At 42.9% G+C, this 26,354-nt stretch overlaps 1 protein-coding gene across 8 annotated transcripts in view; it reads left to right on the top strand.

The window, feature by feature from the left end:
• Window positions 1-26,354, top strand: part of PNPLA8 (patatin like domain 8, phospholipase A2) — a 440,884-nt gene that overhangs the window by 329,906 nt on the left and 84,624 nt on the right. For all 8 annotated transcript variants that reach the window (XM_085653104.1, XM_085653102.1, XM_085653107.1 and 5 more), the window contains one exon: window positions 22,235-22,430. In XM_085653104.1, the coding sequence (XP_085509230.1) occupies window positions 22,235-22,430 (196 nt within the window). The remainder of the gene's footprint in view (window positions 1-22,234; window positions 22,431-26,354) is intronic.

Genomic DNA, 26,354 nt, shown 5'->3' with positions numbered 1-26,354 from the left:
CGTTGCTGTGAAGGAAACACTTTGTATGTCATTTAAGTGTTAGTTGTTTTGGAAAAGTATTCATTCTTCAAAGGGTTAGACAAGCGATTGGAAACACCACCAGTAATTAACTGTCTCAGCAGAGGTGCTGGTGCAAGAAAGCTATAGCTTGCTGTGGTCGGGGACACCCAGTTTCAGCCTTAATGCTGCGGAGCATTATTCATTTTTTCCATAATTATGTTAAGCTGTTTTTGTTGTATACATGGCTTTTTATTGTGTGAACACTTACTTGAAGCACTTATTTATTAGCCTACCAATAGATTTACTATTGTTCATTTATTGGCTTACAAGGCTACTTGTGCTTATTCCTTTATCCCCATTTTGAGTTGTAGATTCTTGAGACTGGTTCATACTGTCATTTTAGCCTTGAAAAGCCCAGAAGGTTATATATATTCTGGGCTGAAACACATGGGGGTGTATTGCAAGAAGAATACAATTCTATTTGTTGAGGAGAATAATTGAGAAATCTGCTAATTAAACCACCATATCCTTGAAAGAATGCTGTGTTCCAGTTTCCTGGTTTCATTGGTCAACATTGATTTAGTGTTGAGGTCATTCCGACTCCGAGCAGGAGTCACAAACCACCTCACCAAAGATTGAGCTGTTCTGTGCTCTGGCGTCCATAGACCTCTTACTTCATTTCTTAATATCAGGGATGTATAAAAGCCGAATTCCTAAATACTTTTTGGAAAAAAAGCTTAAGTATAGTTTGACCCTAGCCATCTTTTTTTGGGATTTTGTGTTCACTGGAATAAATAATTTGCAACATAGAAGCACAACGTATAATCCTTTCTTTTCTTTTGTTTAAAACATGGTGACCCATAAACAGCTGGTGCCATTGTGTACAACTCATATTTTAGGAGTATATTAAATATCACGTTATTAATTAAAAAGCAAAAATGATAACTGCCTTGCATAGGATTTTGTATCACATTTTGATGAACTCAGTATGTTATATGAGGCCATAAGGTAATGTATTTTTAATTATATCACAAGAAGAGTTAACATGAAGATAAAAAATGTATTTTTTTAAGCAAACCAAAGCTGTGTGAATCTTGTATTAAGCTTGCAATCCCCTACTCTACTCCAGCCATACCTCTTCTCTCCTGAAAGCTCTTCCCCAGTCTTGAACATCCATTTATTAGTCATACTTCGTGTTGGGAGCAGCTACCCTGGGCTCTCCCTTTAGTACTCTTAGTATTGCCCTTATAACCCCTGTTGTACATAGTCTTGAATGTGGTTATAGGACATAAAGTAAACACGGCTCTCATAACCCTGTTTAGCTTCTGTTGTTTTCACACTCTACATTTCCTCAAGCCCCTCAAAAGCAAATAGGATGATGTTTAGCAATTAATGGTTAGGGATTGGATCAACACTATTATATCATCAGAAGTCAAATTGTGTATTATGTCAATAACACTACACCAGGCATTTTTATGATTCGAAACCTACCGATTTCAGTAGCACAATGTAATTAGGTACAACAACGTTCTAAGTAGGTCTCTGCTTAATTTCTGTGGCACAACCTGCATGAATATGTAATCACAAAGGTTTCCTTTGGACAGCACTATGCAACCAACCAGACCAGAGTCTTCAACTTTATCACTCAATCACACCCATTACATTCGGATTAGGAGAATATATCTGTATACCCAAGACTACTATTAAGTGCAAGACTAATGACAGAAAATTTTAATTATTTTATTCATCATAAGACACACAATCAAGAAAACAGATCTACACAATTAATGACACTGTGTCATAAAATATATAAAAAACAATACAAATTCCATAATTTCATTCAGAAAACACAACAAAATATATCTGACAATATAAATTTAATATATAAGCGAGAGTACAGATAATAGATCGAAGACTTTTTCTTAAACTGATCACATCCGTAATACTTGTTCCTCAAAGTCTGAGACTGGGTGCTATGCTCTATGGGCACTCGAAGGTCTCAGTGAAAATATGGATTGTGTTCCTAGCAACTCAGGCGTCGACGCGTTTCGATGGAAGAATTATAATACCATCTTTATCAAGACCAACGTTATATGACTCTCTCAAACTGATAAAAACAGGAACAATTAAAATCACCTCATTTACAATAGAGGTTTGAGGGGATATGTATATATCTTAAGCACCAGCTTATTAATATGTCTGGGCTTCAGGGGCAAACACCTCCTGTTGTCAGCATTGCAGGTCCGTAAATTGACCCTAGGATGTATCTTTCTCAAAACTCCCCAAAGCGAAAAACTGAAATCTGGGGCTAAATAGTGTGGAAATCCTGTTGGTAGCAGAGATTATACTCCTCACGTTCATAGCACCAAAATTCTGTGTAGAATATCCTCGAGTTAAGCTTCTTGTTGGTAGGTTATTGTTCCTATAGTTCTGTTTTCCTTTTATGATGGAAAATATAAGAGTCTGTGACAGAAACAGAGGTCGTGAGACTGCCGCCCACCAGCAAATCCATATCAACATAGGATCGCTGCAAGTAGCCTTTTGATTCTTATATTTTCCATCATAAAAGGAAAACAGAACTATAGGAACATTAATCTACCAACAAGAAGCTTAATTTGAGGATATTCTACACAGAATGTTGGTGCTATGAACGTTAGGAGTATAATTTCTGCTACCGACAAGATTTCCACACTATTTAGCCCTAGATTTCATTTTTTCACTTTTGGGAGTTTTGAGATCTGAGAAAGATATACATCCTAGGGTCAATTTACGGACCTGCAATGCTGACAACAGAAGGTGTTTGCCCCTGAAGCCCAGACATATTAATAAGCTGGTGCTTAAAATATATACATATCCCCTCAAACCTCTATTGTAAATGAGGTGATTTTAATTGTTCCTGTTTTTATCAGTTTGAGAGAGTCATATAACGTTGGTCTTGATAAAGATGGTATTATAATTTTCTCATTGAAACACGTGGACGCCTGAGTTGCTAGGAACACAATCTGTATTTTCACTGAGACCTTCGAGTGCCCATAGAGCATAGCACCCAGTCTCAGTCTTTGCGGAACAAGTATTACGGATGTGATCAGTTTAAGACAAAGTCTTCGGTCTATTATCTGTACTATCGCTTATATTTTACATTTATATTGTCTGATATTTTTTATTGTGTTTTCTGAATGAATTTATGGAATTTGTATCGTTTTTAATATATTTTATGACACAGTGTCATTAATTGTGTAGGTCTGTTTTCTTGATTGTGTGTCTTATGATGAATACAATAATTTAAATTTTCTGTCATTAGTCTTGCACTTAATAGTAGCCTTGGATATACAGATATATTCTCCTATTCTGAATGTAATAGATGTGATTGAGTGATAAAGTTGAAGACTCTGGTCTGGCAATATATATGGTTGGTTGCATAGTGCTGTCCAAAGGAAACCTTTGTGATTACATATTCGTATGGTACCCTATTCCTTTGGCTTAAGGGGTCCCTCTCAGTTTTCATAGCACAACCTGCATGTCATTTCCCAGAAAACTGAATGTTAGGTTCAAATAATTCCATACAATATTAAAGTTAAGAACTCAACACAGTAAACTTTCGAATCAAATTTAGAAAATAGCAAGAAAAATTCAGTAAGGAAAAAGACAGAAACATTATTAAAATTGAAAGAGGGGAACCATAGATATTGACTTTTAATATTTTAATGCAAAAAACCCCAAGAAATTATAAAGTACAGGTTGGAAATCGATATTAGCAGTTGCCTGGGACCTACTTCTGAATTCAGATCAACTGTGATGAAGTGGAGGTCAGATAGCCAAGTGGGGCACACCAGTCAAATATTTTGTCCATGTTCTCCGAATCCTTCAGTGGTGCAAGGTATAATGCTGTTACGTTCTTGAGGCATACACTGCAGTTGTATATATGGGTAGTGAAATTCTACACTGCAGAGCACATTTGACATTTAACTAGCATGCTAAGGCCTACATTCTTCAGTTTTTTTACTTTGCTTATGCGACTGCACTAAAGCTTCAGGAAGTGCATCTACTTAAGTAGATGGTTGGTGGCAGCTTACTATGTAAGTGACCTTTCAGCTGTTTGGAAATACATAAACCATTATAGATCCTACTCAATCGACTACACTGGGACTGAAGCAGAGCTATGCACTAATACAAAAACCATTGTAGATCCTACTCGATCGACTACCCTGGGACTCAAGCAGAGCTGTGCGCTAATATACAAACCATTGTAGATCCTACTTGATCGACTACCCTGGGACTCAAGCAGAGCTGTGCACTAATACACAAACCATTGTAGATCCTTCTCTCTATCGTCTACCATGGGACTTAAGCAGAGCTGTATACTAATACACAAACCATTGTAGATCCTACTCGATCGACTACTCTGGGACTTAAGCAGAGCTGTGCACTAATACACAAACCATTGTAGATCCTACTCTCTATAGTCTACCATGGGACTCAAGTAGAGCTGTACACTAATACACAAACCATTGTAGATCCTACTCGATCGACTACCCTGGGACTCAAGCAGAGCTGTGCACTTATACACAAACCATTGTAGATCCTACTCTCTATCGTCTACCCTGGGACTCAAGCAGAGCTGTGCACTAATACACAAACCATTGTAGATCCTACTCTCTATCGTCTACCATGGGACTTAAGCAGAGCTGTATACTAATACACAAACCATTGTAGATCCTACTCAATCGACTACCCTGGGACTCGAACAGAGTTGTGCACTAATACACAAACCATTGTAGATCCTACTTGATCGACTACCCTGGGACTCAAGCAGAGCTGTGCACTAATACACAAACCATTGTAGATCCTACTCGATCGACTACCCTGGGACTCAAGCAGAGCTCTGCACTAATACACAAACCATTGTAGATCCTTCTTTCTATCGTCAACTTTAGGACTCAAGCAGAGCTGTGCAGTCGTCCCACTTCTTTTTAACTTGTAAACCACAGACATGGAGAGGCGATCCAGGGCATTAGGAATTTCCTGGCCCAGTTAGGAGCTATCACATTTCTGTGCTTTAATACGTAGCAGATACCGTTGTCCTGGCTACCACACAAATAATTCTACAGAGTACATTGTACACAGTGGATGTATTTAAGCCACTAACCTTTTATTAAACATTAAACAATGTTCTTATGACAGATCAACCCATTGGGTTTATGTGATCAGCTTAAGCTGGTGCCAAAATAACATATATTATCTATGTATCTTTTTTATGGAAATAATTTGTATTGCTGTTTTCATACATACGAAAATCAATTAACAAGTTTCTCATGGGCTACCATTTCCTTACCTGCACATCAAGGATTACTGTAAAATTTACCATCATCCTTTTATCCTTAATATCAAATTACTTTTCTTCATGGATCTGGTTTGTTCGATGTCTGGACCTCATGAAAGTTCCTATAAAGGCTCCTGTTGACCTGGGGTTAATTAGGCTTCAGCTAAACTCCACAAAGGGGTTTGATGACGATCTGCCCAATACCCTGGCATTCGTTATTGCACCCACTTCTCTCGAATTGATTATGGAGTTGCATTCAGCTCTTATGACCCCAGAAGCCCTGTATTACTGATTTTACCCCATGACTGAGAAGGACAGTTCTCTAAAGTAATTTGTTTCTCTTCATTTTTTATTTCTTTATAAGATGCTGGATCACGTATGGCATTAGGCATCTGGAGCAAAATTAACCTGCTTAGTGTTTCTAAAAATCATGAGAAGAATTCAGCTTGTATAGAAAAATCCAACTGGGTCATCCTTTTTCATACTACAAATAATAATGATTTACTCCATCCCCTATTCCATGGGTATACTTCCTTCCCTGTCAGGATTTGTAGCCCTTATAGCACACTTTGCCCATGCCCTTTAGGTAATCCTATTTTTGAGAAGCACAGCTAAGTGTTCTCTCAGGTGTTGTGAAGAGCACCCCAAGAAAGACGATCTTGGCTCAGTGATGCATACTTTGGTGTCCACTTACAGAGAAGTGATTTCAACACCATCAGTACTAATACGCTGACTCTTATCAGTATTTCAGAGTGTTGCAAAAAATATTAATTTATCCCTGCAACAAAGTTTGCTGCAGCTGTGTCCCATGGCTACCTCTACTGTGCTTCCTTATGGGTAATCTATTGCAAAGATAAAAGCAGTTTCACAGCGTTTCACAACTGGTGCCTACCTTGCTGATTAATGCCACAATGGACTGCAATTTATATTAGAATGACGATTTGCTACAGCAAAATCCATGTTTAAATGTAAAAATGGAGAATATAGCAAACTATTGAACTCCTTTTAAAGATAATCACAGACCATTTCAGTAACTAGGCAATTTCACTATAGCTCTGAGTCGAGATCTGAAAAACATGTAAATGCTGGCAAGTTTGTTACAATGATGATCCTTTTCAGTTCTGGATAGAGAGAACATTTTTGTCTATCAGAGTTCAAGTGACAGCAAAAGCAAAGAACATTCATAGAGGGGCTTTCAATGTTGAATTTGCACAGTTAAACATGTTGCTCTCTGTTTTTAAATGACTAAGTGAGATTAAAAAAAAAAGCAAGCATTTACAATGCAATAGGTCTCGCATTTGTTAAAGTTAGAGCTGTTGGCATTGAAAATAACAATGTTTTTTACTTTCGTTTTTTTGTTTGCAGTGGAGTTATTATATTTACATAGCACTATTGCCAATGATATAAAAAAGCATAAAGAAATTGTCATTTTCAACGCCAACAGCTCAAACTTTAACAAATATGAGACCTATTACATTGGAAATGCTATCAGTCTTGCATTTGTTGCAGTTGGAGTTATTGGCATTATAGATGCCAATGTGTTTTTTACCTAGCCATGTTGCAGGGTGCAGTGCCATATGTGGCCAAGAGGGGTAATCTGGGACCCCTTTTGGCCACATATGGTCCTGCAGCCTGCAAAGTTGGAGTTATTGGCATTATAAATGCCATTGTTTTTTACCTAGCCTTGTTGCAGGGTGCAGTACCATTTGTGGCCAAAAGAGGTCCCGTGGGACCTCTTTTGGCCACATATGGTACTGCACCCTGCAGAATGAAGATATGATAAATCCACCCTACCCATAATGCATGGCATCCAAGACAATAAAATACCACAAGTACATTCAAATAGCTATGTACATATATACAATTAGTAGCTTTGAAATGTGACAAAATAATTATTCTTTCAGATTAGGTTGTAATCTATGTGGAGCTGATGAAGGGAAATTCATAGAAGGTTTCATATAAATGTGAGATGTGCTAGTGAGTAAAGTAACCACTGACAATCTTGCTTAGGACCAAGCTTGTGTACTGCCTGAAGCTCTTTAAGAAAATTGCTCTGAGACTGTAATTAAAACCTAGGGAGTAACAACACATGTAACGGGGTGCCCTCATCGGAGGTTACAAGAAGATACAAGGTGGTACTAAGGAGGGACTACTAAGCCTATTGACCAATGATAAGCCACAATTTACAAAGGGCAGGGACAGAAGCCAATTAAAAAGATGGGCAGAAAGTGGGTGTAACTTTATGCCTATATCCTGAATACAGCATGTCTCGAAGAAACAGCGCAAGCGCTGCCTAGGCAAGGCTTAAAAGGTATTCCATATCTGCTTTTAAACAGCCATTCATATCACGTCTTAGCTAAGCCCTATTATTCCTCCATCTCCAAATCTTCAACCACTACCATTGTCTTCTCTTTCCCACTCCTCCTGTATCCCCTGTACTCCTAAGTGATCAGGCCCTACATCTTGATCTCTGCACCCAGGCCAAGCAGGCACCTCTTTGACACGTTGTACCATTTGCATTTTGTGTCAAGTCACCTATTTGTGTGAGGATAGCAGTAGCAAGCCAGACACATAAACAACATTAATTAGGAGACTGATAATTGTAACCATGCACCTGCAACCCCTATTGATTGTGTGGGAATATACTCATCTATGTGAACATGATCATGATGCCCATCGTATACAAAAGGATTCTATATTTATTATTTATTTTATGGGTACTGTACAAATTCACTTGCCTCAATGTTCTCTTGTCTAAAAAGAAACACTAGCTACAGGGCTCCACATTGATTATTCCTAGTTGTATACATGGTAGACTCATTATGTCAACAGAAATGGTTTGATGGCCTTGCTGAAATCCAGTAAGGTAGGCTCAAATTGAATTTCTTCAGGCAGTAGGTTCCATATTTGGGCTGCAATCTAGAGAACCTTCAGTCTCCTTCCATCTTGGCAATCTCTTTTCTACTTGGCGAGCCCTGTACAGCTTTTAATACTGTTGACCTCCGAAATCTGATCGAGCAGTTTTTTGCCATAGTGAGAGCCTGAATCACGACCATGAGGTTGGGTTTGCTCTTTTTGGAGGTATCGACCTGAACAGGTAAAACTGCACCCCTTGCTGTTGAAGGTCAGTTAGCTGTATTGGGGCGTTCAAAAGAGTTCATATCTGTCTCCAATACTTTTTAATGTCTACCCGTGTCACCTTTTGATCTTTTTAGGAACATGCACATGTTTGTCCAGTAGTAAGCTTAGGGCATCCAGATGTTAATTAAAAGGACCACTGACTGGGCACCAAGTTTAGCCCTTGAAGCAATCTTAGTAAAATTCAGAGTTGAATGACATCCAACGATCTGCTGCTGTGGCTTAATTGATTCTAGTGTGCTGTTGCTGAATCCCTTCTATTCGGTAAGAAAATTAGACCTGGGCAGTCTTTGCTTGCGTTCCCTAATATTTTAAATCAAACCTTTCAACTGGCAGATAATGTTAAAACCTCCGCTTCCATTTTGATGTCAATGCCTTCTTGGTTCTGCAGGTCAGCACTACAGTGACCACCTGTTATTTCGATTTAAAATAGTCAATCTCATACTGCAACGTCTCTCAGGAAAAAGTGTAGGATTTTTTTATCAACTTGTGGCTTGACCAATGAAATGTTTTACATGCAGGTCTCCCGTTTTGCTTGATTGCGCAACTTCAGAGGACAAAAATGCAGCAGTCAGGTTCATTGTTGGTTTAAAGAGGAGGGTTCATGTATCTGCAGCCCATAAATCTGCATTCGCTGCCGCGGGCAGACCCTATTTAGCTTAAAATAACATGCCTTGCATTTAAATGCTTCAACCAATTAGGTCCTTGTTGTCTAGCATTTCGATGTAGACTGTGGGCCAGATATATGAAACTATTTTGCGTTCGTGAAATGTGCAAATCGCAAAGTTCAGCCGTTTGCAAATGCAAAATGGCCTTTCCTTATGTATGAAATTTAGGTAATCGCACATTTTAGCAATTACCTAAATTGCAAATGCAAATAGGGAATCGCAATTAGAAAATCCCTAATGCACATGTAAGAAGCCTTTCCTGAATGCGAACTGTGCAACTTCAAGTTGATGGTAAACGTGCAAACTTTGAAAAATGCATAAAACAGCATTTTTCAAAGTGTCATGTAGCGCACACATGCCCCTAGGGTAGTGTGACCAGGATTTTAAAGCCAAAAACTGGGACATTTCCCAAAAATAGAAGGACTACAATTTTACTTCAACCCAGCGCACAGAATGACAGTGCTCCTTAGCAGAGAATTACAGAAGAGGCAGTAAGAACATACATAAAGTGCAATTTTTTGAACCAGTTACATGACTATTAATTAACTTGCTTTCTTTTAACAGCTGCTAACTATCCCTGCTTTGCAAAACATAAAAAGATACCTCCCAACGTTTTCAGCCAACCCTCTCTAAAAAACGGGAAATGAGCTTAATTTCCTGAAATCTGGCAGGACAGCTGGCGAAAAACCGGGACTGTCTGGGCAAATCCAGAATGCCTGGTCACCCTAACCTAGGGCATGTGTGTGCCTTCCATGTGCACCTTTTTCTAGGGGCACTTCAGGGGGGCCTTAGGCCCCCGGGCACCCTTGCCTTTGCATTACCTAATTTGCAATTACCAATTAGGCAATCACAATTTAGGTAATGCAAGATCATTCTAACCTATGGGCCTTGAGGCCCATAGAAACGAATGGAGTTGCAAATAAAAATAGCAATTCCCTAATTTCGTTTGCGATTTTCAAGAATTAGCAATTAGGCAATCACTATTTCCTGTCTGTTTTGTTACATCGCATTTTGCAATCACCAAATGGCGATTTCTTAAAAATCGCTATTTGGTAATTGTAAAATGATATTTTTATACATGTGGACCTATATGACCCTAGAGAGAAATTAGGAAGAAAATGAAAGCCCTCTAAATAGTTGCTAAATTCTGATTGATATCACCAAGTGGACGGTCTTTCTCAGTGCAAACCCCTTTGGAGTGTTATGCTTTGCCTCTAGATATTAGGTGTTCGTCCTCTTCCCTAGCATCAGAAAAAAATCTGAAATCTATCCTGCATGGTTAGGCAGGTTATGAAAGACCAGTGGTGCCAAGAGACCAAGTTGGGAAGTGTGCATCGTAAAAGGGCCTCAGACTATCAATCAATCAGTTTTGTTAATAGAGCATTGTAAAGGAACTGGATGGCGGACCTCAAAGGCACTATAACTAAAAGTTGGTCTTTAGATATCAAGGGCCAGTCCCTTTAAGGCATTTAAACATCAGGAAAGCTAGCCTTATAATGATCCATTTGTCTACATCGAGCCAATGAAGAGTGAAAAGTCCTGCTGGAATGCTGCAACACACATTGATCTGCGTACCAAAAGAATGGCATTAGAATAAGAATTGTCACCCTCCTCAGCGATGATGGAAAACAGGGGCTTGATAAAGATATCAAACAGCAGTAAATATAATGGTGACCCATACATTTCTTCTCATTCCACCCTGCAACCTTGCAGGTATAAAGAGACAAAGTATAGTTCTTTATGTTTGGCCTCACAGAAATGATTTGGACCATCTTGATGCCTCCTCCCACACTGCAGTCTCAGAGCTAAGGGCCCGATGTACAACAGTTTTTTGCAGTCGCAAATGGGAAATCGTCCTGTTTGCGACCGTAAAATAGGTCTGCGCTATGTACAAACCCTATTTCACGAGTCGGTAACTTATTACCGACTCGCTATTAGGAAGGGGCGTGCCAAGGGCGTACCTTGCTAATAGTGAGTCATACTTCAATGTAAGTTTGTTTTGTGGCCGCAAAACACTTGCGATTTACCACCTATTTCAAATGGGTGGTGAGCCACTTGCAAACAGAAAGGTGTCCCCAGGGGACCCCTTCCCCTTGTGACTTGCAGTGAAGATATTTTTTAGGGGCAGGCACTGGTCCCTTGGACCACTACCTGCTCCTAAAAAACGAAACAGAAACATTTCATTTTCCTTTTTTAAATGCATCCCTTTTTCTTTTAAAGAAAACTGGTGCATTTCAAAAAGAAATACTGCTTTATTTAAAAAGCAGTCACAAATTGCACCTGCGTGAATATTAAAGAGGCTGGAAATTTGTGACCCTATTAGGAATCGCAAATAAAGGGCAAGCAAATACATATAGCCCTCATTTTAGGCAACTTCCTCATTGTTGAGAAATGCGGCAAGCACCCTCTCTGCCTCTCCGTGGTTTGAATCCTGGCTGCAGAGGATCTGTGATTTGGTGATTCTGAAAGGGTTTTTATCTGAGTAGAACCCACCTTCTCTGAGAATTTAGAGATCCATTTAGGTCTTCAATGGGACAACTGTTGCGTAAAGTGTCTGGGTTAAGGAACGTTTTCATTTTATCAACTTGCATCAGCAAACTGCGCCAGTTCAAACTGCTCACCCACGCCTACAAAGACCTTCACAGCAAGGGTCCAGCCTACCTCACCCACAGGGTGAAGTTCCACATACCTACCCACATACTTTGTTTCTCATCCCTCTTCCTGGCCCACACCCCCTGCATCCACAGAAGCAGTGACCATGCCTTCTCACAACTAGCGGCCAAGTTCTGTAACGGCCTCCCCCTTCACTTCTGTACTTCCCCCAACCCTGCAAGAGTTCATGAATGACCTAAAGACCCGGTTCTTCAACTAACTCATCTCAGCAGCAGCATCTCCCTACCCCACCGCGCTCTGGAGACCATCAGGTCTGATAAGCAGCACTCTACAAATCCTATTTGATTGATTGATTTAACTGCATCAAGTCTCTTTCTGTTGGCCAGGGACCTCTCCAGGTCATGAGTGGCTTACTATTCTTGTTACATGCATTGCAGTTATTGGTGCCATTTGAATTCTGATCAATCCTGTCAAAAGAGCTTAGTCATGAAAAGTTTGCTTTAATGTTTGAGTCTCAATGATAGACTCCTCTACCTCCTAGAAGAAGAAACCGAAATGAGACTCCTCTCCTAAAGGTTATTCTTGGCACTACAAACAAGCTTCTCTCTACTGGCATTGCTCAAATGGCCTCTGGTGTGCATCAAGGAGCACAGCACCACCTCCTTATTTAGTTTCCAGAAGATCAGTGATTTGGCCAGGTGATGGTACAACACGGTGGAGGTGCCCAACACTGGAGGCAATGGTTCATGTTAGGTGGGGGTCAGCTGATGCACAGATGGCCCCCCACATTGCTGTGTGGATGTCCGTGCCAGCTCCACTACATTCAAATCATTGCATTCACAAGGCAGAACCATCAATAATTATGCAGTCCTTGCACGTTGAGGCTTTCTGTACTGCATGGCCCCCTATGAGAGGCTGAAGCTGAGAGCACCTGAGATATGAAATGCCAAACCATCAATCCGCTCTCACGGTCAGTCATTGTATACTATTATTTGTTGCAGAAGGAGTATGTTAGTGTGTTGATGGCCTGCAGGAGAGTACTCATGAGTGGTCTGCAGAGGTGTCTGTGTAAGTGACCAGCAAGTGTGTGCCATACTATGCCTGCTGTTAGGGGTGAATATGTATGTTTTCTGCTGAGGTGGTTTGGTGGTGGTTTGCAAAGGTGTGACAGTGGGTCCCTTGCATGAATTTCAGAGTGAATGGTCTACAGTGAATTTGCATTGGAGGACTGCAGGAGTGTGTGAGTAGGTGGCCTGATCAAAGTTTGTATGTTGCTTTCAGTGTGCATAGATGTGTCAGTTAGTAGCATTCAAAGGGTTATCAGTAGAATGTCTGCAAAGCTATATTGGTAGGTGGTCCTGTTAGTTTTTTGCATAGTGTTGACAAATGTTGAGTTATCAGTCAAAGACAGACTCTGCAAAACAATTAATGATTTTCCCATATTTACTTTATTTTTACATAGCTGTAAGATTGCTTGCTATTTTCGGTAAAGGACAACCATTTTGCTTCCTGTCAATTGTATCATAGTTATAAACCCAAAATAGGAATTGACTTAACAAATGCAAACACAGGTCTGGAGAAATGATGTTTCTGATAGAGACTTCTAAGCACAAATTCCTCATCTTGAGAATTTCCCCAGTCTCCAGACTGGATCCAAAGATTTTAGATAGCAATTCCCTTACGCATCAATTAGTGGCATTGTGTGGCTCCTCGTCATCTCTGTCCCACCTCAGATCAGCCATCGGGGCCACTATATCTGCACCACCTTCATGCATGGACGTCAGTTTCATTATTTTCACATCTTCCAAAGTGGATCTGGAGCTCAATTGAATGCTGTCAGGATAATAGTTTGCTTTTTCCCTCATATATTTCTAGTGTGCCAGGGACATGTCCCATACAAGAACGACAGGGTTGAAACCTGACTGCAATAGACCATTGTCGGTGACAGACACCCATGATGTCTGACTCTGGCATCTCAGCACAACGACATGCGAATGGTGCACAAAGATGAGCAAGATGACCATCCACAACCATGAAGCCAAACTTGTCAGTGAGTAAATTCAGAAGAAGTCGAAGAAGGCTCGGTCCAGGATGAGCTCGAAGACACGATCATGCTCTCACTCCTTGGCCATTCAGATTTGTGTTCCAGGAGTTCAGGTAAGTCGAAGAAATCTAAAAAGTACAAAAAATCAAAGCATGGGTCCCTTTTATCCCACCACGCCCATCCTTTGGAGTTGCGTGACAACCTGAGTATCTCTAAACAATAGTAATTCTGCAATTGATCCCAATGTACCCCGAATTTTCTGGGCCCATTAATGGCACCTCATCAACTCCATGAATTTAAAATGGCCCTGGACAAAACGTTTGGTACTCCACTGCATCCCTCTGGAGTGCCTTTGGGCCCTAAGAATATCTGAGGTGGCCTCCAGGCTGGTTACCGCCAGCGGATCCATTCCCGACTACCCCACTTGACCTTGCTTTGAGTCCGGCCCAGTCTCCGAGCCTGGCTCCTCTGTCTCCAGCACTAGTACAGCATTTAACATCACAACCCTTCGTCTTGACGCCCGCCCCAACATCGGAACTGGAGCCAATAGTTTTATTGGACTCTAAAATTCAGTTTGGACCCCACTACCCCAAGGTCACACATGGCACACCTGTATTCATATTTGGACCCAGAAGCCTCCCAAACTCAGGCAGATGATGACAATGACGATCAACCTTATGACAACGAGAACATATTTCTGGACTTTTAGGATGCCAGAGGACTAGATACTTCTCCAGATATTGATTTTTCCTACTCCAGCCTAGTTATGGCAACTAGAAAAGTCTCCTAATTTTGGAGCAGTGATTAGGGAGGCGGCAGAGGTTTTGAACTTTACCAAAACAGAGGCAAAAACGAATGTCCTGACTGACGTGCTAAACCCAGGACAAACGAGCCAGTAACCTCTGCTCCTCTTCAGTGAGGCCCTTACTGATGTGCTGGTGGGCACTTGGGCAAAACTATGATCTTGCCCCTATGGAGTTTTGTTGTTCTTCAGCATGGCGCTGAAGAAGCACAAACTTTCCAGCTGCTTTACACAAACTGAGTGCTTTGCTGCATCCTGGGCATCCAAGTTAAGGTATTGTAGGGTTGGCCATTTTTTGGAGTACCTGCTTAGGAGCCATTTTGTATTGACGGACCTGTGGGCAAGGCTAGCAGAAGAAAACCTATGTTTGGCAAATGTCTCAGTTCAATGGCTTTTGATCTCCTTCCCTAGGCGGTTGGTGTTATCTTGGCAGCCAGGCGTCCATCCACCAAAACTGTGTATTCAGAATGTTCGGAGATTGCTGTTGTCTGGTGTTCCCCCCGTGACATCCAACCCTTGAATTCAAAATTGTCTGACATCTTGTTGATTTTTCTGTTGTTTAAGAGTTACCTTTCGGCCGTTTGCCAGACCAGCCATCACTCTTAAAATCACCTGTTGTGATGCGTTTCTTGAAAGGGCTGATGCACAAGTTCCACCAAACTCCTTTTGTGATGCTGCAATGGAACTTTATTTGTGTTCTCACTTTCTCTACTTTATTTGTGTTCTCACTTTCTCATGTGCATTCCATTTGAACCCATGCACAGCTTTCCACTATGCCTGTATACCATCAAGACTGTCTTCCTCATCGCCAGTACCTCTGCAAGGCAAGGGAACGAACTCCAGACCCTCTCTGTCCAAAAGCCATAGCCAATGTTCTTTCCGGACAAAAGCGGCATTCTTGCCAGAGGTAGTTATGCCCTTTCACATCAAGCAACCCATCATCACATTGCTGGACCTCTATGCCCCTCTTCAACCCTCTAGGGAGGAGTTACTGCTTTACTTTCTGATGGATACATCTGCCTGTGGACTCCTCACCTTATGAATATCCCCTGCACCAGCATTTCACGGAATTTTGTCCTAGCTCTCCATGTCGACGAGGACGTCGGCTCCGCTCGTGACTCCGCATGACATCACTGGAGCCATAAGAGGGCCTCATCGGCGTGATGACGTCAGTTCCCTTTTTTCCACACCGTCGACGCGTAACATTTTTCTAGCACTCTCCAGTATTTTGTAGAGTTACTTTGTTGTTCCTACAGCTTTAACTGTTGCTGTTGCGATGTTATCTTCGAGGAAGTCTGGGTTTAAGCCCTGAAGGGAATGTGGGGGTCATATGTACATCACTGACCCCCATGAAGATTGTTTATGGTGCTTGTCGTCGGATCACGATGTGGAGAACTGTTCCTGTTGCAGGAAAATGAATTCAAAAGCGCTTAAAGAACGGGGAGCTAAGTTGTTTGTGGCCAAGGCGAAGAAAGAAGGAAGAGGGCGTAAGAGAGGTAAGTCGAAGTAGTCGACTTCGCATACATCGAAGTCGAGGGAAAAAAAAAAGAAGACTTGGATCTTAGCGCCGTTCGACGAAGGGTAAGGCTTCGAGATCGTCTTCGCCTGCTCTTCGACGTCGCCGTAAAGACTTTGTATCTCCTTCGCCCTCTCCTTCACCTCGGGCGACTCCGGAGAGGTTTCCTTCGCCTAGAGGAGCTCTGGAGTGGTCTCAGGCGCCGAGGGATTCACCGGCTTCAGACGACGAGCCGGTTCAGGATGATGCATCTTCTTCTGTGCCTGAGAATGAACCGGTGGATTCGGCAGTGGATCCGATTGTTCCCACGTCAGACACTCCCCGTCTAGATACTGGCTCGAATCCGTATCCACAGTTCCTGGCTCCAGGTTCGGATCCGTCGCATCTTTTAAATGAAATGTACGGAGTGTTTGCAAGAGCGGCTTTCCCATCCGGAGCACCTTCTGGCCCCGTGGGTCTGCTGGCATTCAACTTGGGCGAGTGGATTGGATACCTCTCCTGAGTGGGAACTCTCTTCAACAAGGGCTTCTCCTCCTCAAGAGGTAGCTCCCTACCATATGGTTATAAGGAAAGCTGCGGAGCTTTTGGATTTACAGTTACTTACTGCCGAATATAAGCCAAATTTACTGACAGAGGTTTTGCATTTGCCTTCTTCTACAGTTGAGCCTCTGTTACCCTTTAATGAAGCCTTATTGGAGCCTATCCTCGAAGTTTGGCGTAAACCACTCTCTTCGCCTGCTTTTTCTAAGGCTGTGGCTAGAAGATATAGGAATGCTCCAGGAGATCCAGTATTTCTCTCTTCTCATCCATCTCCAGAGAGTTTGATTGGTGCAGGCATCCTATTCCAAACAATCTTCAGGTGCCTTTCCTCAGGCTCCAGCTGACAGGAACTCTAAGAAAATGGAGCAGTCAGCTAAAAAGGTCTTATCTTCGTCTAGCATGGCACTGAAATCCACCAATGCTACTTGTCTGTTGGGCCATTATATTCATGCCTTGATGGACTCGGCGAAACAGTAGGCCCCCAAGTTACCTGATGAGGATAGGGGAAACTTTATGTAGGTTCTTTCGGATGCTCAAGCTGCGGCTAGACAGGTTATTCAATCAGGCCTGGATACAGCTGACTCAGTGGCCAGGGTTATGGGCTCCTCCATAGCTACAAGAAGGCAGGCTTGGCTTCGATCCTCTGGATTTTCCCCTGATGTCCAGGCCACTCTTTTTGATTTGCCCTTTGACGGATCCAAACTCTTTGTGGAAAAGGCAGATTCGACTTTGCAAAGGTTTAAGGATAGCAGAGCCACGGCGAAATCCTTGGGATTGAAAACCCAGTCAAAAGGTTTTGTTTACAAGAAATATCGTGGCTTTGGAAGGTCTTCCTTTTGCAGCTTCCGTCAACCTCAGCAGCAGTAGCAGAATCCACTCTATAAATTTTATAAAGGAAGAGCCAAAGGTCGCCAACGTGGTTCTGCCTGCAATCTATCCTCCTCCTCTTCTGCCTCCCCCGCTCCCTCTGGTACCGCAGGAAAGCAGCCCTAGATCCCCCATCCTGGATCATGTGGGTCCTGTAGGGGGTCGGCTGTCTCACTTTCTACAGGTTTGGAAATCGGTCACGTCACACCTTTGGGTTTTAAACCTTGTAGAGAATGGGTACACCCTTCCCTTTCGGGAATTTCCTCCCCCTTACCCTCCTTGCCAAGGTTTTTGTTCAGAGGACCCTTTGCTTCTTCTACTGAAGGAGGTCCTTGCATTACTACAAAAAGGTGCGATAGAGGTGGTTCCAGAGCAGGAAAGGGGTCAGGGATGCTACTCCCGGTATTTCCTGATCCCCAAAAAGGGCGGCAGGTTACGTCCGATTCTGGACCTCAGGGTCTTGAATTTTTACCTGAGGCAGGAGAATTTCAAGATGCTGACCCTTGTTCAGGTTCTTCTGGCGCTACAACAAGAGGACTGGAAGATGTCGATCAACTTACAGGATGCGTATTTTCACATTCCCATTCTGAAGTCGCACAGGAAGTATCTCCTTTTTATGGTTGGGTCGCAGCACTACCAGTTTGCGGTCCTCCCGTTTGGTCTTACTACTGCACATCGAGTCTTCACAAAGGTGATGGCAGTGGTAGCAGCTCATCTCAGAAGGTCGGGGATTCCTGTTTTCCCCTATCTGGACGACTGGCTGTTCAAAGCGGAGTCGCCAGAGATGGTGGTTCATCATCTGCGAGTAACATCTCAGCTGTTGTTCAACTTGGGTTTTTCAATCAATGTGCCCAAATCTCACCTGGTGCCCTCTCAGTGCAACCTGTTCATAGGGGCGGTACTGGACACTACTGTGTGACGAGCATTTCCTCCTCCACAAAGAATTCTCGACATTCAGGAGATGATTCCTTTGTTTCACGATGGAGCGGTTGTTCCAGTCCTGAAGGTTCAACGCCTGCTCGGTCTGTTTGCTTCCTGCATACTGTTGGTCAACCATGCACGCTGGCACATGAGGGCACTCCAGTAGTGCCTCCGCAGACATTGGTTTCAACACAATGGAGATCTCTGGGAGTTAGTCAGGATCTCCAGAGACGCTGCAGCGGATCTGACTTGGTGGAGTGTCTCAAGGAAAGCCCTTTCAACCTCCTCCGCAGGTGGCTCCAGTGATCACGGATGCCTCCACTCTAGGGTGGGGTGCGCATCTGGGGAATCTAGAGGTCAGGGGTCATTGGTCTCCAGAGGAAAGGTTGCTTCACATCAACCTTCTGGAATTGCTGGCGATACGTTTGGCACTAAAGGCTTTCCATCTCTCCCTTTGCGGTCAGTCGGTTCAGGTCCTGACGAACAACACTACCGCGATGTGGTACATCAATAAACAGGGAGGTGTAGGGTCGTATCGTCTCTGTCGAGAGGCTCTGCGAATCTGGTCCTGGGTTCAGGACCATCAGATTTGTGTGTTTGCAAATCATCTAGCCGGTGTGCTGAATGTTTGTACGGACAGTCTCAGTCGGCATTACTCGGCCGATCACGAGTGGCGGCTTCATCCGGAGATGGTCCATCATTTCTTCCAGATGTGGGGATCTCCTCGGTTGGACCGGTTTGCCACCCAAGAGAACGCCCACTGCCCATTGTTCTGCAGTCTCCAGTTTCCGTTGCAGGGAGCGCAGGGGGACGCGTTTCAATTGGATTGGAGCTCACAACTCCTTTTCGCATTTTCTTCCATACCCATGATTCCTTGGGTTCTGAGGAAGATTCACCAAGACCGGGCCCAAGTCAAATTGATCGCCACAGATTGGCCAAGAAGGGTGTGGTACACAGTTCTTCTTCACCTCTCATCGCACCCTCCGCTCTGTCTCCCTCTCAGGGAAGACCTCCTCTCGCATTCGCAGGGGCAGGTTCTACACCCCCACCTCCAGAGCCTGCACCTTCATGCCTGGAGATTGAACGGGGCAACCTGAGTTCCTTCTCTCTCCCGCCGGACGTTGTGGATGTTATCTTATCTTCCAGGCGACACTCCACAAAGTCGTTTTATTCCTATAGATGGTCTAAGTTTGTTAAATGGTGTGGAGAGATATCCATTGATCCTTTAAAGGCCCACTTGTCGAATGTTCTTCAGTTTGCTCTTTCCTTGGTTCAGCAGGGTTGTACTGTGGCCACGGTAAAGGGCTATTTGTCTACCTTATCTGCTTTTCTGTGTCTACCTGATCAGCCATCTTTATTTAAGTCTCCTATTGTTTTGAGGTTTATCAAGTGCCTTACCAATAGGTTTCCGCCTACTCCTTTTGTTATGCCCCAATGGGATCTAAATCTTGTTTTAACTTTTTTGATGGGTTCCCCGTTTGAACCCTTACGTAGCTGTCCTTTGAGGCTTTTGTCTTTTAAAACAGTCTTCCTGGTAGCCATTACCTCAGCAAGGAGGGTGAGTGAGCTTCAAGCTCTAAGTTCAAAACGCCAGTTTTTGACCATACATGCTGAAAGGATGGTCCTCAGGACCAGGGCTGCTTTTATGCCTAAGGTAGTTACTCCTTTTCATCTGGGGCAGTCTATAACTCTCCCTGTATTTTATCCTCACCCTTCCAAGGAGGAGGAGAGACTTCACCGCCTGGACCCTAAAAGAGGACTTGTGTATGGCCGATCAGCTCTTTGTAGGCTACGTTGGACGCTCAAAAGGCAAAGCTGTGCACAAGCACACTCTATCCAGGTGGATCATCTTGTGAATTAAGATCTGCTACGCCCTTGCTGGTAAGGAACCACCTGAGGGTATTAGAGCTCATTCTACTAGAGCCAAGTCTTCCACCTCTGCTTTAGCTAGAGGTGTTCCTGTACTGGAAATTTGTAAGGCAGCGACTTGGCCCTCCCTCCACACTTTAGCAAAGCATTATTGCTTGGACTCCGAGATGAGGAGGGAGGGCCCCTTTGCGCGCTCTGTCTTGCAGGACTTTTTGGTATAAAAGGGTAGACACCCTCCTCCGGGAGTAGGACTGCTGTGGGAATCTATTCATAAGGTGAGGAATTCACAGGCAGATGTATCCATCAGAAGAACAAGTTACTTACCTTCAGTCATGCTTTTTCTGGTGGATACAGTATCTGCCTGTGGATTCCTCACTGACCCACACTCCTCCCCGTTGTCCACCTTTTTATACCTTAAAGGATGCCTTGTTTGACATGTTGTTTTACATTGTATCTTCTTTCTATCTGGTACATTTATAGGAAATGCTTATGTTCTTTAGCTTTCCTTTTTGATTATGCACTATGTATATTTGTTCGAATGTTGTGTACTGTGTATACTTTGAATCTGTTGTCGGTCCACCTGTTCGCCTCGGAAGCACGGAAAAAATGGGTGGAACTGACGTATTCACGCCGACGAGGCCCTCTTATGGCTCCGGTGACGTCATGCGGAGTCGCGAGCGGATCCGACGTCCTCGTCGACGTGGAGAGCTAGGAAAAAATTCCGCGAAATGCTGGCGCAGGGGATATTCATAAGGTGAAGAATCCACAGGCAGATACTGTATCCACCAGAAAAAGCGTTACCGCAGGTAAGTAACTTGTTCGTATTGACCCTAAGTTGGCCATCAATTTTTACATTGATCTGACCAACGCCCATCATTTGGATGATCAACTGTTTGTGAACTTCCCTGCTTTGAAAAAGGGCAAGCGATGCCAAAGAAAATCACCTATCGATAGATTGTTATATGCATTAAGATCCGATACAGCCCAGGGAAGGCTGTTTTTTTCATTCCACCAGAGCAAAAGCTGCTCCCACCGTGATGGCACACGGTATGCCAATCTTGGACATCGGCCATGCTGCTACTTGGGTATCCTTGCCCATATTCAGAAAACACTGTTGCCTTAACAACCAGGCCCAGCAAGATAGATATTTCTCTCGGCCAGTACTGCAGGATTTCCTGGTCTGAGCCATTCTACAGACCTACCACTTGGGGAATACTGCTTTGGTATCTATTCACAAGGTGAGGAATGTGCTGTTAAAAGTCTCTCTCAGAAGAACAAGTTACTTACCTTTGCTAACCCCATTTGTGGTAGATAATAACTGCAGATTTCCCACCTACTCACTACCCAGATTTCCCACCTACTCACTACCCAGTTCTGGGAAATGGATTCATACAGTCCATTAATAAGATCCCAATCTAAAGATCTGAACACTGGCATATTCTGATTTCTATGTGCTTTGCATCTGACGGCACAGACCGTAATCACAAAGAAACTGACATCAGTGTGTGAAGGTGGTGAATATATAGTGGCTCAGACGCTATTACCCGTGGTGGGACGGATCTGGCACGCATCCGTATGACACCACCAATCGACGCTTAAGGGATTGCTATCAAATATCTCCTGATCCATTCTGGCACCTTTGAAAATGTACACGGTTTGTCTACCAGAAAAGGCATTTCCGAAGGCAAGAAACCCGTTCTTCTATGATTTAAACTCTGGCTTGTGTCTTTGCCAGTGCTTGTTATTATTTTATGTACTGATCTATTACCAGAATTATGAAGGTGTGCTCATACAATTTGATATGGTTTCTAACTGGTAGTAACTATACAGTAAGCCCAGCCAACTGGCTGTATGGAAATATATTAGATTGTTTTATTTGGTATTACATTGACTTTCTGAAGAGCTTCTCAAAAATTGTTTTTTGTTCGTTTTTTAGGATGGAGGCTTGCTTATTAACAATCCCTGTGCTCTTGCATTGCACGAGTGCAAGTGTCTGTGGCCAAACGTGCCTCTACAGTGTGTAGTTTCACTGGGTACTGGACGATATGAAAGTGCCGGAAAGAATACAGTAACACACACAAGTTTGAGAGCCAAATTGACAAATGTTATCAGCAGTGCCACAGATACTGAAGGTTAGTGGAAATTCTAATGCTATTTTGATTGGTTAATTAAAGTATGTGAATTTTAACACGTATATTGGTGTATATGTTTTTTAAACATTTGTATTATTTTTTATTACGTAGCATATAAGAGCAATGAGGTTGATAATAGCTCTGAACAGTATTGCAAGTTTTAAATCTATAATGTTAGTTTTGGTACAATTCAACCTTGTCTTTTCTCCAAAGCAATTCCCAAACCAACCACATTTTCTCAAATAAACATAAAGAAACACTAAAGAACTTGGAAGTCTCCTCAGTGTTGTCAGTGCTCATTCCCTAGGTGTGGGTGTGTGATCTCTCTCCATTGGTCAGTTGTTGCAAGGGCGGTTGGTCGTGCCCCTCCACCCCCACTAAGCACTAGCATTGGCCTTTGTCTAGTATATACAATTACTTTTAGTCTTTCTACATGGCAGTTCTACCTTGTGCTTCATGTTGAGATTTTAAGGCTAGTATTGCATGCCTTATTCTAGCTGCATCTACCTTCCATGCCATGTATGCAGGCTGGGCCATTACTAGCATTCCGGATCATTGCTACTTGCCATTTTGCAAAGGTTAGCCTCAAATCAACAAATCCGCTTGTTAATTTCTTGCGCTATGGACATGTGCATAGCCCTAATATGGAAGAACTATATTCCTGTCAGTTGTCGTGGTTGCTAATTCAGCAGCTTTCTCCCAATAATCTAGCAATCCATTAGCACCCGACCATGTGATGGAAGTTTTAATCTACCTCCCTGCACCTGGAGCATTATACCTGTTCTTTGTAAAATCTTTGAATTCTTTTGCAGTAATGTATGCTATATGAATATAAGTGTATTAATTGTATGTTAGACCTGTCAGCCTTAGGGTGGTCTTCCTCCAAACCGTTTGCCTTCCTCCTCCATTTTTACTGATCTCATTTTTGCTGGCCCTAAGACTCTGTGCACTTTATCACTGCTAATGAGTGCTAAAGTACTTGTGCTCTCTCCTCTAAACATGGTAGCATTAGGTCTTACCCAATTTGTATATTTAATTTACTTATAGATCCTTAGTAAGCTGGCACTACATGTGCCCAGGGCCTATAAATTAGATGCTACTAATTGAACGTCAGCACTGATTGTGCCACCCACTTAAGTAGCCCTTTAACACTAGTCTCAAGTTTGCCATTGCAGCCTGTGTGTGCAGTTTTTAAACTGCCATTTTGACTTGGCAAAGTAAACCTTTTTCCAGGCCAAATCTTTCTTTTTAGTACATGCATGTAATCCCTAAGGTAGGCTCTCGACATCCCCAATGGCAGGGTGCAGTGTATTTTAAAAGTTGGAAATGTACTTAAGTTTTACATGTCTTGGTAGTGAAAATCTTTAAATTCATTTTTCACTACTGCAAGGCCTAACTCTCCCATAGGATAACATTGGAGTTACCTTATTAAATTCTATAAGTGTAATTTCCGAATGGGAATAGGTCACCAGTTCATGTTTGGTGTCGCTGAAATCACAATTTACAATCCTAACTTATGGTGAAGTCGAAATTTAAACTGTAATTCTGAAAATGCCACTTTTTGAAAGTTGGTATTTTCCTACCTTATAAAAATCATAGATGAACTGGTGGTCAAAAGAGAAAAACAAAGGTGAAAGGACAAGAGCTAATGCCTAACAACACACAGAGAGTTTACTGATTCTAAAACCTACAAACAAGTGTGAGAGTGTAGATAGAAAGAAACAGAAATAGTTCGATAGGATTTCCATCAACTGCCAAGAGAGGCCAGTGTCATCACTTGGTCATCCTTGACTCTTGCTACTACTCCTCTAAGCCTAGAGGCAAGTAAAGTAGCAAAGATCAAAACTGGGCAATAAAGTTAAAGCCAGAGAGAGAAATCGACCAAGGGTGGCCGTTCGTGTCTCGTGTGATGAAAAATAGTATCGCAGTGCAAGTGAGTGAGGATTAAAAAGGGAGTTGGGAGGGAGAAACAAGAGCTTTAATACACATCTCTCTGCCAATCCAATTAAAAGGTGTAGCGGCAACTTTTAACAAATAGGTTGCGTCTCAAATAGGTCAACTAGTTTCAGCCTGAAGGGATTACGTTCCCGGCTTTCTTCAGGACCAGAGGTTGTAATAGCTACTGCAAAAATGTGATGAAAAGAAAATACATAAAACAAGTTGTCAAACAATACAACCTGATGTGGTAAGATCTCTGGACAAGTAGGGTGCACTTCACTCCTGACTTGTGTGAGATTCTGACCTCACCTCACCCGGTAACCAACTCAGGTATGGGAGACCCCGCCCTCTCCGTCGGTGTCTCGGTCCCTCCTGAGTTTTGTGGGAGGGACCGAGACACCGACGGAGTGGGCGGGGTCTCCCATACCTGAGTTGGTTACCGGGTGAGGTGAGGTCAGAATCTCACACAAGTCAGGAGTGAAGTGCACCCTACTTGTCCAGAGATCTTACCACATCAGGTTGTATTGTTTGACAACTTGTTTTATGTATTTTCTTTTCATCACATTTTTGCAGTAGCTATTACAACCTCTGGTCCTGAAGAAAGCCGGGAACGTAATCCCTTCAGGCTGAAACTAGTTGACCTATTTGAGACGCAACCTATTTGTTAAAAGTTGCCGCTACACCTTTTAATTGGATTGGCAGAGAGATGTGTATTAAAGCTCGTGTTTCTCCCTCCCAACTCCCTTTTTAATCCTCACTCACTTGCACTGCGATACTATTTTTCATCACAAGAGACACGAACGGCCACCCTTGGTCGATTTCTCTCTCTGGCTTTAACTTTATTGCCCAGTTTTGATCTTTGCTACTTTACTTGCCTCTAGGCTTAGAGGAGTAGTAGCAAGAGTCAAGGATGACCAAGTGATGACACTGGCCTCTCTTGGCAGTTGATGGAAATCCTATCGAACTATTTCTGTTTCTTTCTATCTACACTCTCACACTTGTTTGTAGGTTTTAGAATCAGTAAACTCTCGGTGTGTTGTTAGGCATTAGCTCTTGTCCTTTCACCTTTGTTTTTCTCTTTTGACCACCAGTTCAGCTATGATTTTTACATGTAATGATATTGGGGATTTGAACTGTAGCTTGGTCGGTAAACTGTTCCCTTAGACCCTTCTTCTTCCTCCTGGGAGATACCTTTGATTTTCCTACCTTAGCCATTTAGTGCCTGTACCTGGGTCACATGACTGGGGGAGTAGCTGACAGTTGAACTTAATGTATTCTTCCTAGAAAGCCACACACAGTAGGGAACTTTGGTGTGACTGGATTGGTCATCACTGGCAGGATGGGAGGGAGGAGCAGGGCACTTAACCTTGAATAGGCTGTGTCCTGCTGCCGCACAAAGGGCTGCACACCTCCTGTAATTAGTCTGGGGCCAGGGCAGGGAAGTCCGAATGCCTGGGGATTTCAATGGGAAAGCTCTGAAGCTTCTCCCCCACTTCAGTTGCACAAATGGGTATAAATACTTGACCTGGCACTATCTCAACTCTTTAGCACACTTCTGGACCTGTGGATAATCTGTCAGGATGAAGGACTGTTGTGCTGCTACAAGGACTGTCCCTCTTCTGGACTGCTGCTCTAAAGGAATTGCTGCCCTGCTGTGCTGACCTGCTGCCCTCTACCCTGGGGATGAAGAACTGGATCTGCAATTTCATCTAGATCTCCGGGACATCAGAGTGACTCCAAGGGCTAGCTTGCTGCCCTCCTGATCTAAGCCTCATGGACATAAAAGGCTCCCCAACCAGCTCCGGGACACAGCTGCAGCGAATTCCTGGCCCCCTTCTCTTTGTGCCACTCCTACAGCCTCCCATGATGCTCTCCTTGATACTCTCGGAATTGGACTCTTGGCACAAAACTTGAGAAGATAAAGCTTCAGCGGTACCAATCTGCGACTGTACCCGACATGCGCTCCATTGCAGTTGGCCTGAAATT

Source organism: Triturus cristatus, chromosome 4_1, assembly GCF_964204655.1.
Source record: "Triturus cristatus chromosome 4_1, aTriCri1.1, whole genome shotgun sequence".
NCBI classification, from domain to species: domain Eukaryota; kingdom Metazoa; phylum Chordata; class Amphibia; order Caudata; family Salamandridae; genus Triturus; species Triturus cristatus.
Note: the sequence above shows the minus strand (reverse complement) of the source record. Positions and strands in the feature narration are given on the sequence as shown.